Below are 12,405 nucleotides of genomic sequence, written 5' to 3'. Positions count from 1 at the left end.
AGCCTTAGCATGACTATCCTAGCTACATCGCAGTCACAAGGCACAGTTCCAGGTCGCCTCCAGGAAACAGTCAGACGCCTATTCCAGCTCGCTGTCGCCCGCCTTGGCGTCGCCCCATGCGAGATCTGGCTGAAATATGGTCTCGCATCGAGCGTCATCAATGCGCCGTACTTTCGGTGAGTTAGCGATAGTGTTCTGCACCGTGAGGCATGCGTGACCGCCTGATCGCTATGCGCTTCTTTTCATAGCAAGCAATCACAGCAAGGCCGCCGTCGCACGAAGTGCCACGATGCATGAGTCTTAGCTTTTATCATTGGGCAGCGCGTCTTCAGCCTGATTTGCTGCCTTATTGGACCAAATCTAGATCGCAAAGCATTTAGTTCTACACGTGTATACTTCACTACTGACTTCAAAATCCTGATACTTACTGGACTGGCAGATTAATACTTGGTCCTTAGTCTAGTCGTGCATGGGAAGCAAGGTCGTAGACATGCCAACGAGTAGGTGCCAATGGCTAACCGAGACAGCATAATCCTTGCTCCGAACCGCACGTGAAACATCCTGAGGCAGCATTACTTCGTTGCGTCGTCACATCCTCTGGCTCATCAAGCACCATCACGCCTGCCCATCACTGCCACAGATTCCACCGTCCATTGAGGCAGGCACAATCGGCGTGCCTGCAATGTACCCCAACTCAGTCGCAAACGACGTTTCCGGGAAAGGAAAGTTTCCACGCGCCCTAGCCCGCCACGACAAACAGCCATCCACAAACAGATGACCACGCCTAGGTAGTCCGTAATCTGCCGTTCCCTCCATATGCTTGAGTAGCCACGATGCGAGCACATTGCCTTGTTGCGAACCATGGACGGCCCAGGCAGTAATGACTTCATCGTCTTCGGGTAGCGAATCAATGCCTGCTCGGAGAAGCAATGATATCATCTGTGTTGCTCTGTTGTCCTGTTCGGCCGCCAAGTGGAATAATTCAATAGGAAGGGGGTGGTGTGAAGGGGGTGTCAAACTGGTAGTCATCATCTGCTGGAAGGTCCAGGCTCCTGACTTGAAGAACACGTTGTGCATCTCAAGCAGTGTTGTCAGTGCAGCTATGTTCGATTCAAGTATGGCATTGCGCATACCATCGAAGACGGCTTTTGCAGAAATGCTCATCACATGATCATCCTGAATGAAGGTGTACCCTTGCCGCAGAAGCTGCAGCAGTCGTAATTGCTCGTCTGTCCATGGCGTGCTGCGAAGCAACCAGTCCGGGATATGCCGTGCTGCAAGTGTAGTTAACGACCGGTCTGTGCTCTTGTGTATGACACCTTGCTTGTCCAATGAAGATGTCCACGTGATGATACGTGGAAGGTAAGCCCGTTCATCATGCTGCAAGGAGAAATCGCTGCTGCCTAGATCCTCGACTGTGATTCTAGCCAGAAAATGCTGTTCGAGCTTAGCCTTCTCGTCTAGACTCGGTAGCGTAGCCAGACCACGAATCGCTTCATTGGGCACCATCATGGTTGTTTCGTGTACCACATCGGTGCCTTGGCCGTGTGACTCATCCAAGGAGCGCTCTCGATGCCATGCTTGCACAATAACCAACCGGCTCAACGAAGGCAAGCATGTCTTGATGCGTTCGTACGTACACCATCGGCAAGTGAACATATTCTGCTGTAATCTTACCTTCTCCTCGCAATTCATCATGCGGTATTCGGCAGGCAAGAAATGCTTCGCCTCGACCGGGCTCTCCCCATCATCGTCAAAGTAGGCAAAAGTGACCAAGGAGTTGAAGATCTGCTCGGTAGACAGCACTTGCCGCAAGTAATTCGATGCACGTGGCATATTCACCTCAAGAGCATGGAAGAAGACCTGTTGGATAAGTTCGACTGGAAGCTTTTCTAGCATGGAGAGCTTGTCGCTCTCGCTATCCATTTTGCGCTGGACTTCAGTATGGTGTTTCTGGAGTCTGTCTAGTATGGTCCTCTTCTGGGTGGAAGCAAGTTGCGCTGTTGGCTTTAGGGGTCGGCCTCGGCCTTGAGATGTTTCTGGGCGTTGGGGCCTTTCTCGACGGTTGCGCTTCCCACGAATGCGCATCATGATGCTGGCATGTTGTAGGTGAAGCTAGTGGTGGGCAGGTCTACCTGCAGCTCAAGTCAGGGTGCCGCTCACCAAGACGTTCAGGTACCACCTCAATATCATATGAAAGGACTTCGCGTGGGGCTTGCTGTGCCCGGATCAATCTTATTTCCGGTCGGCGACCAGTATGCGACATAGAAGGAGAAGAGACTGAGGTGGAGTAGATCTCGTACGAGATCAACGCTGGCCCAGGCAGGAACAAGGAAGTTCAGGCAGCTACCGCCATGAGCACGTCTAGAATGAGATATATTGTGGTCGATTGCATATGCTACCCCTTTGCGTGTCTCACTGCACGTCAATTGATCAGTAAGGGAATCTATGATCCAAGCAATTTCAGGTTTCGAAACCCCATGTCGTGGATGATATGCGATAACTTCTTTGCAACGAGGTTGGCCTCCTGCGTAGATAACGATTTTATTCCACGATCTTTGCTCGGCACTTCACAGCACGAGATGCAATAAATACGTCGAGATTCCCTTTTATCCTGCCCGAACATGACCGAACAGTGTCTTGCTTCATACCGTGCAGCCTCCATACCTCAGCCTGTGCTTTACACAACATTGCCTCCAACACCTTCTTCAGGAGGATCATCCACAATCTTGAACCACTTCCCAAAATTCTCATAGTTCAGATAATCATCGTCAAGCTCAGCCCACCTCCTCTTCTGGTCCTCATCATACAGTCTTTTGTCCCGCTCGTCCTCCGTCTCGCCATGCTGACGGTCATTGCTCATCACAGTATCAGTGGTCGACAACGGTCCAGAACGGTCCAGAGAGTAGCCTGGGACCTGTCCGGATGAGCTTGCCAGCGTTGAAGTTGAGCTCCTGAAGGACGGGGTAGTGACCGGTTCTTGTCCGTTTCCAGTGTTTTGGTAGCTCGTGCCAGCCGCCAGAGTTTTTGAGGCCGGCACAAACTGCGAATCTTCCTCGAAACGGTACGTATCTCCATCTTTGAAAGGACTGCTGCTTGCTGTTAAGAAAAGACCCTTCTCTGGTAGATCCCGGGTATCATTTCTACTGGCTTGCTCCTTTGCCAGCCGCTGGTGAGGATTGATCAACGACATGCTATCGTTGCGCGACAAACCAGAACCGTGATCGCCTGAGCTGTGTGGAGGACCAACCGGCTGGTCGAACATCGCAGCAATATCATCCATAGCCTGCCAATCGTAATCTCCGGCGTCAAAGGCATCTGATACAGCCTGTTGTGGGTCTGGCGAATCATGAAGATCTGACGGTTTGATGTGTCTTTCAGTATTGTGCTTCTGTGTTGATGCGTCTTTAGTTCGACCTGTGGAGGCAGACGGGTCGAGGAGTGCTTGTCGTGTACCTGCCTTCCCATACTCTTTCTTGTCTCTCGAAGTGGACTTCGGCAGCATCCGGTCCAGAGGTCCTCCCTGTTTCGCCTGTTTCACAGAGCCTTCCTTATCCGTCTTTGACTTGCTGGCCGCCCCTTGACCATCCAAAGCCTGCTCTTTCTTCTGCTTCTTCTTGGCTGGATTCATCGGCTTGTTCTTCGTGCCCTCTCTGCAGCAGTTGTGCTTACATTCCTTGCCCATGTCGTTGCAGGAATGTTGACATGTCCAATTGCCATTAGGAAGCTGTCGTGGCTCCTTGAATTCGCGTTCAACAGTCTCGACCGATTTATTGCGCTTTCGAGACTTCTTCGCTTTCTTGTCCTTCTCCATCTCTTCCATGATTGCATCGATATCCTCGACGATTTCGATTTCGTCCTTCGCTTGGGGTTGGGCAGCAGCAGCAAGTAGGTCCGAATCCTCCAGGTCTTCGTCGAAGTCTTCACGCTTCTGCGCCTGTGGTGCGTTGAAATTCAACTTCGGTCTCTGGAAAGTGACTTCTGGCGTAGATGTCCTTGGTGGGAACCAGGATGCTGGACAATCGACCTCTACCTCTGCAAACTTGTGTGTGCCAACAATATCGTCGCACATGACATGACACCGAAGCTTCGCGCCAGGGCGGTCAACGAGAGCCGTGAGCAAGATCTCTTCGCTGTTTTTGAGACGCGAAGGACTAAATCGACGAAAGTCGACCAGTTCACCGTATGATGTCTCGCACAAGAAGAGCACGCTGTACTTGATCCGTCCGAAGCGCAAAGGCACAATGTTGTTCAAGAAGCCAACCTGACATTGCAGCTTGACCTCAGCTCCCTTCTGTGGCTTGAGCCTCTTGCCGGAATCTTTTGCGGTAATGTGCAGCATCGGAAAGTCAGCGAGTTTCTTCAACAAGTCATGACCATATGGTGGATTCTTGCTCAAGACGACCTCCAGGCGGCGTGGCTCGGAATTGAGGACTGCATCGATGCTCTTGATACCTGCAGCTGCAAGCTTCCGAACCGACACGTCACCGATGCCGGGTATCTGCTTCAACTGCATGACCGTGTCATCCCAGACGCCGGCAGCAAGGCTTCGAGCTAATTCGAGCGCACTTTTTGCAGCAAACGAATCGTTGCGTTGCACAAATATGTCCACCATGCAGCGGATGAGACGCTTGCTGTGAGCGATCACGCTGTTGGTGTCCATCTCCACTTGACGTCTCTGACCAGATGTAATTTTGTTCTTGCTGTCCTTACCGATCTGAACTGATCCTAGCCTGGCCTGGATAAGGAGGGATATCTTGTGTTGCGGTAGATCGATATTGACTTGTATAGGATATCGAATCTCGTTGGCCTTGTTCAGTTCCTTGAACAAGCCTCTCTCCCCTTGCTTCCATCTGAAATCACGAAATTCAACTGCTTGTGAGAGGATATTTAGCACGTCTGAGCCTTTAGCTTTGGCTGGTGCATCCATGAATGTCTTCATGGTGTCGAACTTGATGCAGTATCGAGCCATGGCGTCGCCATATTCGGTGCATCGCAATATGCCTATGTCGCCGATCATGTTGGCCTCATGAAGAAGGTGAAGGTCATTTTCACACCATTTTAGTAGTGAATCATCCGAAGACTCGCCAGTGTCTTCTGAGTTGATGTTGTAATACTTGGGGTTGCGCTGAAGACGGACGTTCAGGAACGTGCTTGCCAGCCATTGCTTCGCACTTGTGAGGCTGCTGATCGTGCCGATGCCAATTTCAGCATTGAGATGTTCAATGAGATTTTGGTGCAGCGAGCTCTCCAGCACTTCTTCGCCAGCAACCATTTTCTCGTATTTGGCAACCCGGTCATTAAGACACAGAATCAGAGCGCAGGCTTCTGTTTCGAATTGCGGACGACCGGCCCGACCGAGCATTTGCATGACCTCCAGGCTAGGATACTCTTGCAGACCTGTGTCTGTATAACTCTGAGTGCCCTTGAGAATTACGAGGTAGCATGGCAGGTTGATGCCAACTGCAAGAGTTGAGGTCGAGCAGATGATGGTAATATCTCCTTCCAGAAAACCCGACTCGACCGCCTTTCTGTCAGCAGGACCAAGAGAGGCATGGTGAAAAGCGACACCTGCTGGAAGCATCTTTTGAAGCTGTTCATTCTCGACGTTTGCAACCTGACGCGGTGCATGCTATGCACGGCGGGTACCTGTAGACCACGACTCAGCCAGTTTCTCGGCCGTCTTCTGAGTCGAGTCTTTAGTAGGACAAAAGATCATGACGGGTCTTCCTTTGCTGTATTTTGCAACCACCTCTGGCATCTTCTCTGTCAGGGCACCTTCGAATGCCCAAGGATTGTATGGCCCATCGTGACCAAGAATATGTTTTTTCAACTGCACAGAGCGGTACGAGTCGTCGAAGACTTCTCTTATTGCCGGCAAATGGCGCGCCTGCTGGTTCTTTGTGAGCCAGGTGGCAATGTCCTCAGAATTCGGAATCGTGGCACTCAAGGCAATGAAGCGGATATCATTGCCGACAGACTTCATCCGCGAGACAATAGCCTCCAGGGTAGCACCACGTTGATCTTTGAGGATGTGCACTTCATCGACCATGAACAATCTGATCATGGTCATCAGCTTGGCATTGTCTTTCCATTTCCTGGTCACACTATCCCACTTCTCCGGTGTAGTGATGATAATGCTTGCACTGGCCACGTTTCGTAACGTATTGAAGTCCGTATCGCCCGTCATCTCGATACATTGGAGATCGAATATGCCAAATTTTGCCTGCCAATCGCGATACCGCTCGCTGCATAGAGACTTCGTTGGCGCCTGGTAAACAGCTTTAGCTTTACCACTCTTTAGCTGATCCATTAGTCGGAGGATACCAAGCTCCATGATAACAGTCTTGCCGCTACCGGTAGGCGCCGATACCACAAGGTTGTCATCCGACTCATATGCTGTTGGAAAGCATCTGGACTGAACTGCATTGAATACAGGAAACTTGAAGAGGGTTCTTTGCTTGTCCGGGAGCTTTGTGGTAGGGACAAGCTGAATCCCTCTAACGGTAGGAACAGTCTTGTGGTCTCCTTGCGTTTTTCGAGGGAGTGATCGAGTTCCTCTTCCATCTGCCAGCGTATTGCCCTGCTCTTGAAGCTCGGCAATCCTGTTGTTGAAAGCATTCCGCATTCCCTGTGGTGGGCCTTGTTGTTGGATCTTCTGCTTGTTCTCCAACATTAACACAGTGGGGCTCGAAAATGGATTAGAGTCTGAGGATGCACGAAGCAACTGTTTTGGCGGGTCTAATTGCGTATCTAGTTCTTGTCAGCCAGAACAGAGCAAGGGCGCTCTGCTTACCCAGAGTAAAGTGGTTGGTGTGAAGGGCAGGAGGTCCTTGCTGGCGCTCTTGAGGTATTGTAGTCCTCCCAGGTCGATCTTCAGCAGGCCGTTGCCGCCCCTGCGTAGTTTGAGCGAGCAGCTCCCGGTCTCAGGCGCTCGTCAGTATGCCAGTACACAGCCGGATATCTCGACTCACCAAAGTCATCAAGAGGCACATCTTGTTCATGTTGAATGCTTGGCCTGAGCTGTTGCTTGAGCGGAGTAGTATTTGCCTGCTGGAAATGGCGAGAGTAGCTTGCTTGTGTAGCTTTCTGTGGTGAGTTTGGCTGAAGTGGATGAGATGGCGTACGCTTGGGTGCGTAAGGATTAAAAAGAGCCATATTGTTCTGTCATTGTAGCATAGAGAGGAGACAGAGGTCCCTTGTCAGTCTGCAATCAGATGTAGCTCTGACTGTGGTGGCAAGGTCGCCCAGCCGAACAGAGTCGTGCCTTCCATTCTCATGAAAACTCACGGGTGCCCTCCGGTCGCTCACCGTCAGCCCACAACTCAAAGGTCAACATTTGAACGCTGCAACGGCATGTTTTGTGTTTGGCAAGTATTAATATATTCATTCTCTCGTTGTCTCATTACATCGTGAGAACAACACGCTAGTGGGGGGCTGGAACTCTTGGGAAGTATCCTCCCGAATCATTCTTCCTCTTCTTATGCGGAGCAGGTGATCCAGGTCGTGATGTCGTTATCGTGGTATCGTCAAGACTCAGAGGTGTCTTAGGTATGGATATCGAGGCATCCTTTGCCTCTGTAGGACTCATCAGTTTCTCCTTCTCTTGAAACGAATCGATCTTGATGAGCGGTGGTCGGGCAGGAGAACCCTGGAGTGTGTATAGATATGTCGAGCCTAGGACGATCGCTGTTCCGATTACAAACTGGTTCCTCGTTAGCCAGTGTTCTTTCTCCACTGGGAGACCGCGACTTACATGAGTAGTGAGCTGAAAATCAAAAAGGACTACGCTTGCAAGTGCGCTGATGACCATACTGATGCTGAGAGCAAAATTCTTCGAAATGTTGTCGGCATAAAACATGCAAAACGCTGCAACCACGGCGCCAAACGTCTGCACCAAAATCGAGATGACCACGACCGAGTTGTAGCCTGCAAAGAACCCGTGCTTCGCAATCATCTCTCCGTCCAGAAACAGGCAGCCGATGAAGAAGGCAGGAAACATCGAGTACAGCGAAAGCTGCACGTTTCGCACCCACATAGACACTGGCCTGTGTGACTCCTTGATGACTTTTTCGAAATAGACTCCCGCCAACCCCGAGCACATACAGACGCAAAACACAGCCGCTAGCCCGATAGACGCGTCCATGATGGGCGCATACATGGCATCTTCATCCTCTGTAATGCCTTCATATGTCGCTGACCTTTTTTGCAGTTGTGGTTCCGTGCTTTTCAATCCAAAATGCTCCATCAGCGGATTGAGGGATCTCGGCACGTAGACCCGGGAATGGTGGCTTGAGGCCAGTCGTCGTTCTTCCTGCGGTAATGAGACGATCGCAACACCGACCATAAGCAGAATCAGTGAGAGCCATTGCCGGGCGGTGATCGTCCTTCTCAACATGTATACGCTCAGAACTGCTGTAACAATGATCTTGAACTGGTATGTCACATGAAAAGTCGCTGCGTCCAGATTCGAGATAGCAACGTATTGAAGACTGTTTGCGAGTGTGTATAGCCCTGCCGGCAAAGCGATCTTCCAGCTATCTCCGGAGAACGTGGCATTACCGAGCGCGTCAAAGAGGGCTGTGAGAGGCATCGATCGAGGTATCGTCTTAGAAATCTCGTAGAGTGCTATCGTGAGGCAGACAGCGAGTCGTAGCAGTTCAACGAGGAAGACTGCAGTTGAGGGAAGGTAACGATGGCCGTCAGGTGTGGGCATGACCCTTGAATAATGCAATAACTGCCTCTGGTGTTAGTCTTGGTTCGCACTCGTCCTGGTATGGCCATGCGTACCAATATGAAAGCAGAGAACTGGAAAGTCAACTGCGCAATACCGGTTAGCCCTATGTCCCTGCCTCGACCTGAATCGGGCACCTTACCACTACCAGCGTCAGCGTCTTCAATGGTATCCCCCATAGCGATGGTGGACCACCTTTCCGCCGGTCCAAAGCCCTGGACATCGTGTATTGAGATGTGTAGAAGGAGCCCTAGTCTCCGAATAGGAGTACGAAAGTGTATCCAGAAAAGTTGCACATGTAAGCCCGATACAAAGTCGTCGAGCGCGGAATGTCGATGCAGAAGGAGTGAATGTCGCGAGGCGGTGACAGCAGCACAATCGTCGCACCCCAGCGAGGTCTAATGAGCGTATGGTGTATGAACTATTCTTTTGTCTATGTGGGCGTGTGATCACAGCAGAGTTGGACATCAAAAGCAGCACATCAAGCCATAATTCAGATGAACCTGGTCAGCAGACCCGCATCTAGCCATGGCACTCCCCAGAAATGCGGTCACTGGCTTGCAAGATTGGCTTGGAAGCCTGGCTTCGGCTGTTTAGCCTTATTTTGCGTTTACAGGGCAGGGGTCTTTTCTCGGGCGCTGCTGCTGCATGAAGGATGACCTGACCCAGGTGACCGGTCTGGCCGTTGACGGGAAGGGTAGGGTAGCGACATAACTCGTACTCTATTTCCTTGTAGACAAGTGGTTCAATTCACTGCATCACGATCTTGGATGTTGGTAAGAGCTTTTCTTCAGCATGAATAGTATTACGATTCATATTATTGAGGCTATGGAATCTAATTCATCCTCCGCTAAGTAAACATAAGGAACATACGGGTATCATAGAAGTCCCAAACAGAACGCTGAGTGACAGTCATTCTCCCAACCAGGGGAGTGGAATATTAGGTGAGCTCAATGAGCAGTCTGCATGTTCGCTCTCGCCTCCCAACCCAAGAACGGAGCCTCCATGAACAGCTGAGATGGTATTTCCTCACGTAGTAAATGCCGTTCAAGAGGATCAAGAACCACGACATGGCTGTCTCGGGCGCTACTTCGGCTGCTTGTTGGCCATTGGGCGGGAGGTGCAGTGTTGGTCGTTGTAGTCGTCGTATCAGACAGGAAGGTGCCCCGGGGCGGCATCTCTGGCCGTCGGTGGGTACTTTGCGGTATGGCAGTTGAGGAGCCCATTGGTAAACCGTCGATGGATGAGTAAGGAAGTTGCAGGTCTTCTGATCCCTCACTCAGATATGTCGCCATTGAACTCCTAACACTTGGCTGCTGAGTTGGGTCGGTTTGGAACGTCGTGCCCGAATCAGGCCTGAGACCGTGTCGCAACGTGTCCGGAGATGCTAGATATGACAATCTCAATGGTGAGTTGGAACTTTGTGGGCTGTGGAAGCGCCTCTCTGCGCGATGTGGTGGCTTCTTGTACCTATCGCCTTCGAGCTCCAACAGCTTCAATGCGCCTTGTCTGTGCGCCGCAGCTTGTGCTCGTTTCATGGTTGTTTTCTTCAGCCTCATCGCTGCAATCAGGCTTTCCTCCTGCCGTGTCACTGTCATGAGTTTCGTGCTGATGATACTTGCATTCTCGGAGAGGATAGATTCTCGCACAGAAGTGCCTCGAGACGGAGTATCTGAAGGTGTCCGAGGGAACGAGGTTATTAGGTCGTCATGTTGAGTCGGTGCGCCAGATGACCGGTCATCGAGATAAGTAAACTGCCTGCTACTGCCTCGCCCAGATACACTCGGTTTCCTCGGTGCGTCTTCTTTGATCTGTTGCAAGGTTCTCTCAGGTTCTTTAGGGTTGAATGTTACTGCTTGTCCCAGCTCAATCGGAGACTCATCCCACGGCCCGTTCATCAAACTCTCCCTGATTTCCCTGCGTGCAAGCTCCTGGAAAGACTCTGGCGCCGACATAGGACCTTCTTCGTCATCGGATGAGGAGCAACTCAGCAAGACGCTCTGCTGTGTGAGATCGGCAACCGCCAAACGATTGATCTTCCGTTTCCTGCTTCTTCTTGGCAATGGGGGCTTGGACGTTAGTTCTTGCGGCCTTCCTATCGTCGAGTGACCTGTGGTCTGTAATATTTGTGGCATTGGTGTCGTTGTTTGGGATGCTGTTGGGGTTTTGGAAGAGCTTCTGGTGGGGTAACTATCTATGCGAGCAGTGTCGAAAGCCGCTTCCACTTCAGTAGCAAAATCTCCTAGGATCTGAGGCTCCAATGTTGTGCTTTCACCGTCGCTGGAGTCGGTATCCAGGCCGTCGAACCAGTTTTTGGCGCCCGCTTTTGGCCTCCTCACGTTGACCTTAGCACGCGCAGGGTCAATTGTGGCCCTCGGCGCTGCAAATCGTTCATCTGCCTCTTGCTGATATCTCGAAGGCACTGGGGACTTCGGGCTTGCTTTCAGTATGCCTCTGGCGACCGAAATGCGAGACTTGGTAGACTGAGATAACACTGAATCTCCAGCATCTGATGGAGTCTCGAATGAGACGACAGACCTTTGTGAGGATTTAGTGGTTGGTCTTGCATCTTGTGGTCCAAGCTTGTTCTTGTCGTACTTGGATTTTGGAGATTTCGAGAAAAATCGCAATTGTTTAGTATGCTCCATCTCCTGACTAGATGAGCTGATGATTGATGGCACACCAAGCCTGAGAGCGAAGTCTCGACTGGACGAGTCTGAAGTCTGCTGGGAAACGTTCAGAGGTGCACGGCTCTTGTCGTAGAATGAGCGCAAGGACGTATCGGATACTTGAGGCTTGACTTGGACTTGATGAACTTCAGGCCTTCGATTCCGCTTCAACAGCACCGAAGAGGTCTTCACCTTTGCATCCGGCAGCGCAGGGTCGTCCTTGGATGTGTCTGTAGCGCTTCCTGTCGAGACAGCAGCAGTTGTTGCGTCGGAAAATGATGTACTACGCAACTTTGTCGTGGATGTCGTGCTGGTGCTATTGTTGCGAGCTGGTCCAACATCTGTCGCATCTAGCCCCAAGATATGACGGGCTTTAGGATCCGTGGTGTCTACCAAATGGTTCATACAAGGTTCCTCTACCGGCTTGACGTATTTGCTCTTTCTAAAAGCTCTCTTCACATCCAAAGTTAGGCTCATGTTGGCACGCCTCGGTGAATCTTCGAAGCGAAATTGCTTTTTCTGTTCCGTCTTGCTGACCACGTTGCAGTACGTGCATATGCTGTGCGTCAGAAGCGCTGTGGTCAACCACTGTACCCTCTCTTGTGTAACGACAAACTATAGCAATCGTACACGTCCCAGGATTCATGTCCGATTGTGCGACAAATGTACGGGAGTCTGTCCAAATGGGAATGATGTAGCAGCCAGACGGAGGCTCGTTCTCAATTATCCTCTCGAGGAGTCAGTGGCATCGCGAGGGTTAATGGATGTTCGATTTCTTGTGGTCGTTGGGATGCGGCACAAGCGACAAGTGAAAGTGCTGAGCAGCAGTCCACGTATGTCGAACGAAGCCACATCTTGTATGATGGTAGTGGTTGCAGTCGATCAGGCGCATCGCCGGCACCCCGGTGGGTTAGGATCTTGAGCTAAGAGAACCAACTGTACCAAGATGTGTACGGCGTCTCGTGCTAAAAGGCTAGCTTCGGATCCGGTGGACAGTTATGG

At 51.2% G+C, this 12,405-nt stretch overlaps 5 protein-coding genes across 5 annotated transcripts; all 5 read right to left on the bottom strand.

Annotated features, from left to right (window-relative positions):
* Positions 1-615: 615 nt before the first annotated feature.
* On the bottom strand, positions 616-2,091 carry PMZ80_003849 (uncharacterized protein; the record flags this gene model as incomplete). The annotated part of the gene is made up of 1 exon (XM_064872277.1): positions 616-2,091. The coding sequence occupies one exon, from the start codon at positions 2,089-2,091 to the stop codon at positions 616-618; it is 1,476 nt and encodes a 491-aa protein (XP_064732657.1).
* Positions 2,092-2,680: 589 nt separating this feature from the next.
* On the bottom strand, positions 2,681-5,584 carry HFM1_3 (ATP-dependent DNA helicase MER3; the record flags this gene model as incomplete). The annotated part of the gene is made up of 1 exon (XM_064872276.1): positions 2,681-5,584. The coding sequence occupies one exon, from the start codon at positions 5,582-5,584 to the stop codon at positions 2,681-2,683; it is 2,904 nt and encodes a 967-aa protein (XP_064732656.1).
* A 48-nt stretch (positions 5,585-5,632) lies between these two features.
* Positions 5,633-7,158, bottom strand: HFM1_2 (ATP-dependent DNA helicase MER3; the record flags this gene model as incomplete). The annotated part of the gene is made up of 3 exons (XM_064872275.1): positions 5,633-6,753; positions 6,797-6,925; positions 6,975-7,158. The coding sequence occupies 3 exons, from the start codon at positions 7,156-7,158 to the stop codon at positions 5,633-5,635; spliced, it is 1,434 nt and encodes a 477-aa protein (XP_064732655.1).
* Positions 7,159-7,426: 268 nt separating this feature from the next.
* Positions 7,427-8,716, bottom strand: gms1 (UDP-galactose transporter Gms1; the record flags this gene model as incomplete). Its single annotated transcript, XM_064872274.1, has 1 exon — positions 7,427-8,716. One exon carries the CDS (start codon positions 8,714-8,716, stop codon positions 7,427-7,429), a length of 1,290 nt encoding a protein of 429 aa, XP_064732654.1.
* A 968-nt stretch (positions 8,717-9,684) lies between these two features.
* On the bottom strand, positions 9,685-11,880 carry PMZ80_003845 (uncharacterized protein; the record flags this gene model as incomplete). The annotated part of the gene is made up of 1 exon (XM_064872273.1): positions 9,685-11,880. The coding sequence occupies one exon, from the start codon at positions 11,878-11,880 to the stop codon at positions 9,685-9,687; it is 2,196 nt and encodes a 731-aa protein (XP_064732653.1).
* Positions 11,881-12,405: the final 525 nt, after the last annotated feature.

This window comes from Knufia obscura (assembly GCF_036327395.1).
Source record: "Knufia obscura strain CCFEE 5817 isolate CBS 148926 chromosome Unknown scaffold_3, whole genome shotgun sequence".
Taxonomy (NCBI): Eukaryota; Fungi; Ascomycota; class Eurotiomycetes; order Chaetothyriales; family Trichomeriaceae; genus Knufia; species Knufia obscura.
This window is presented reverse-complemented; position numbering and strand designations above follow the sequence as displayed.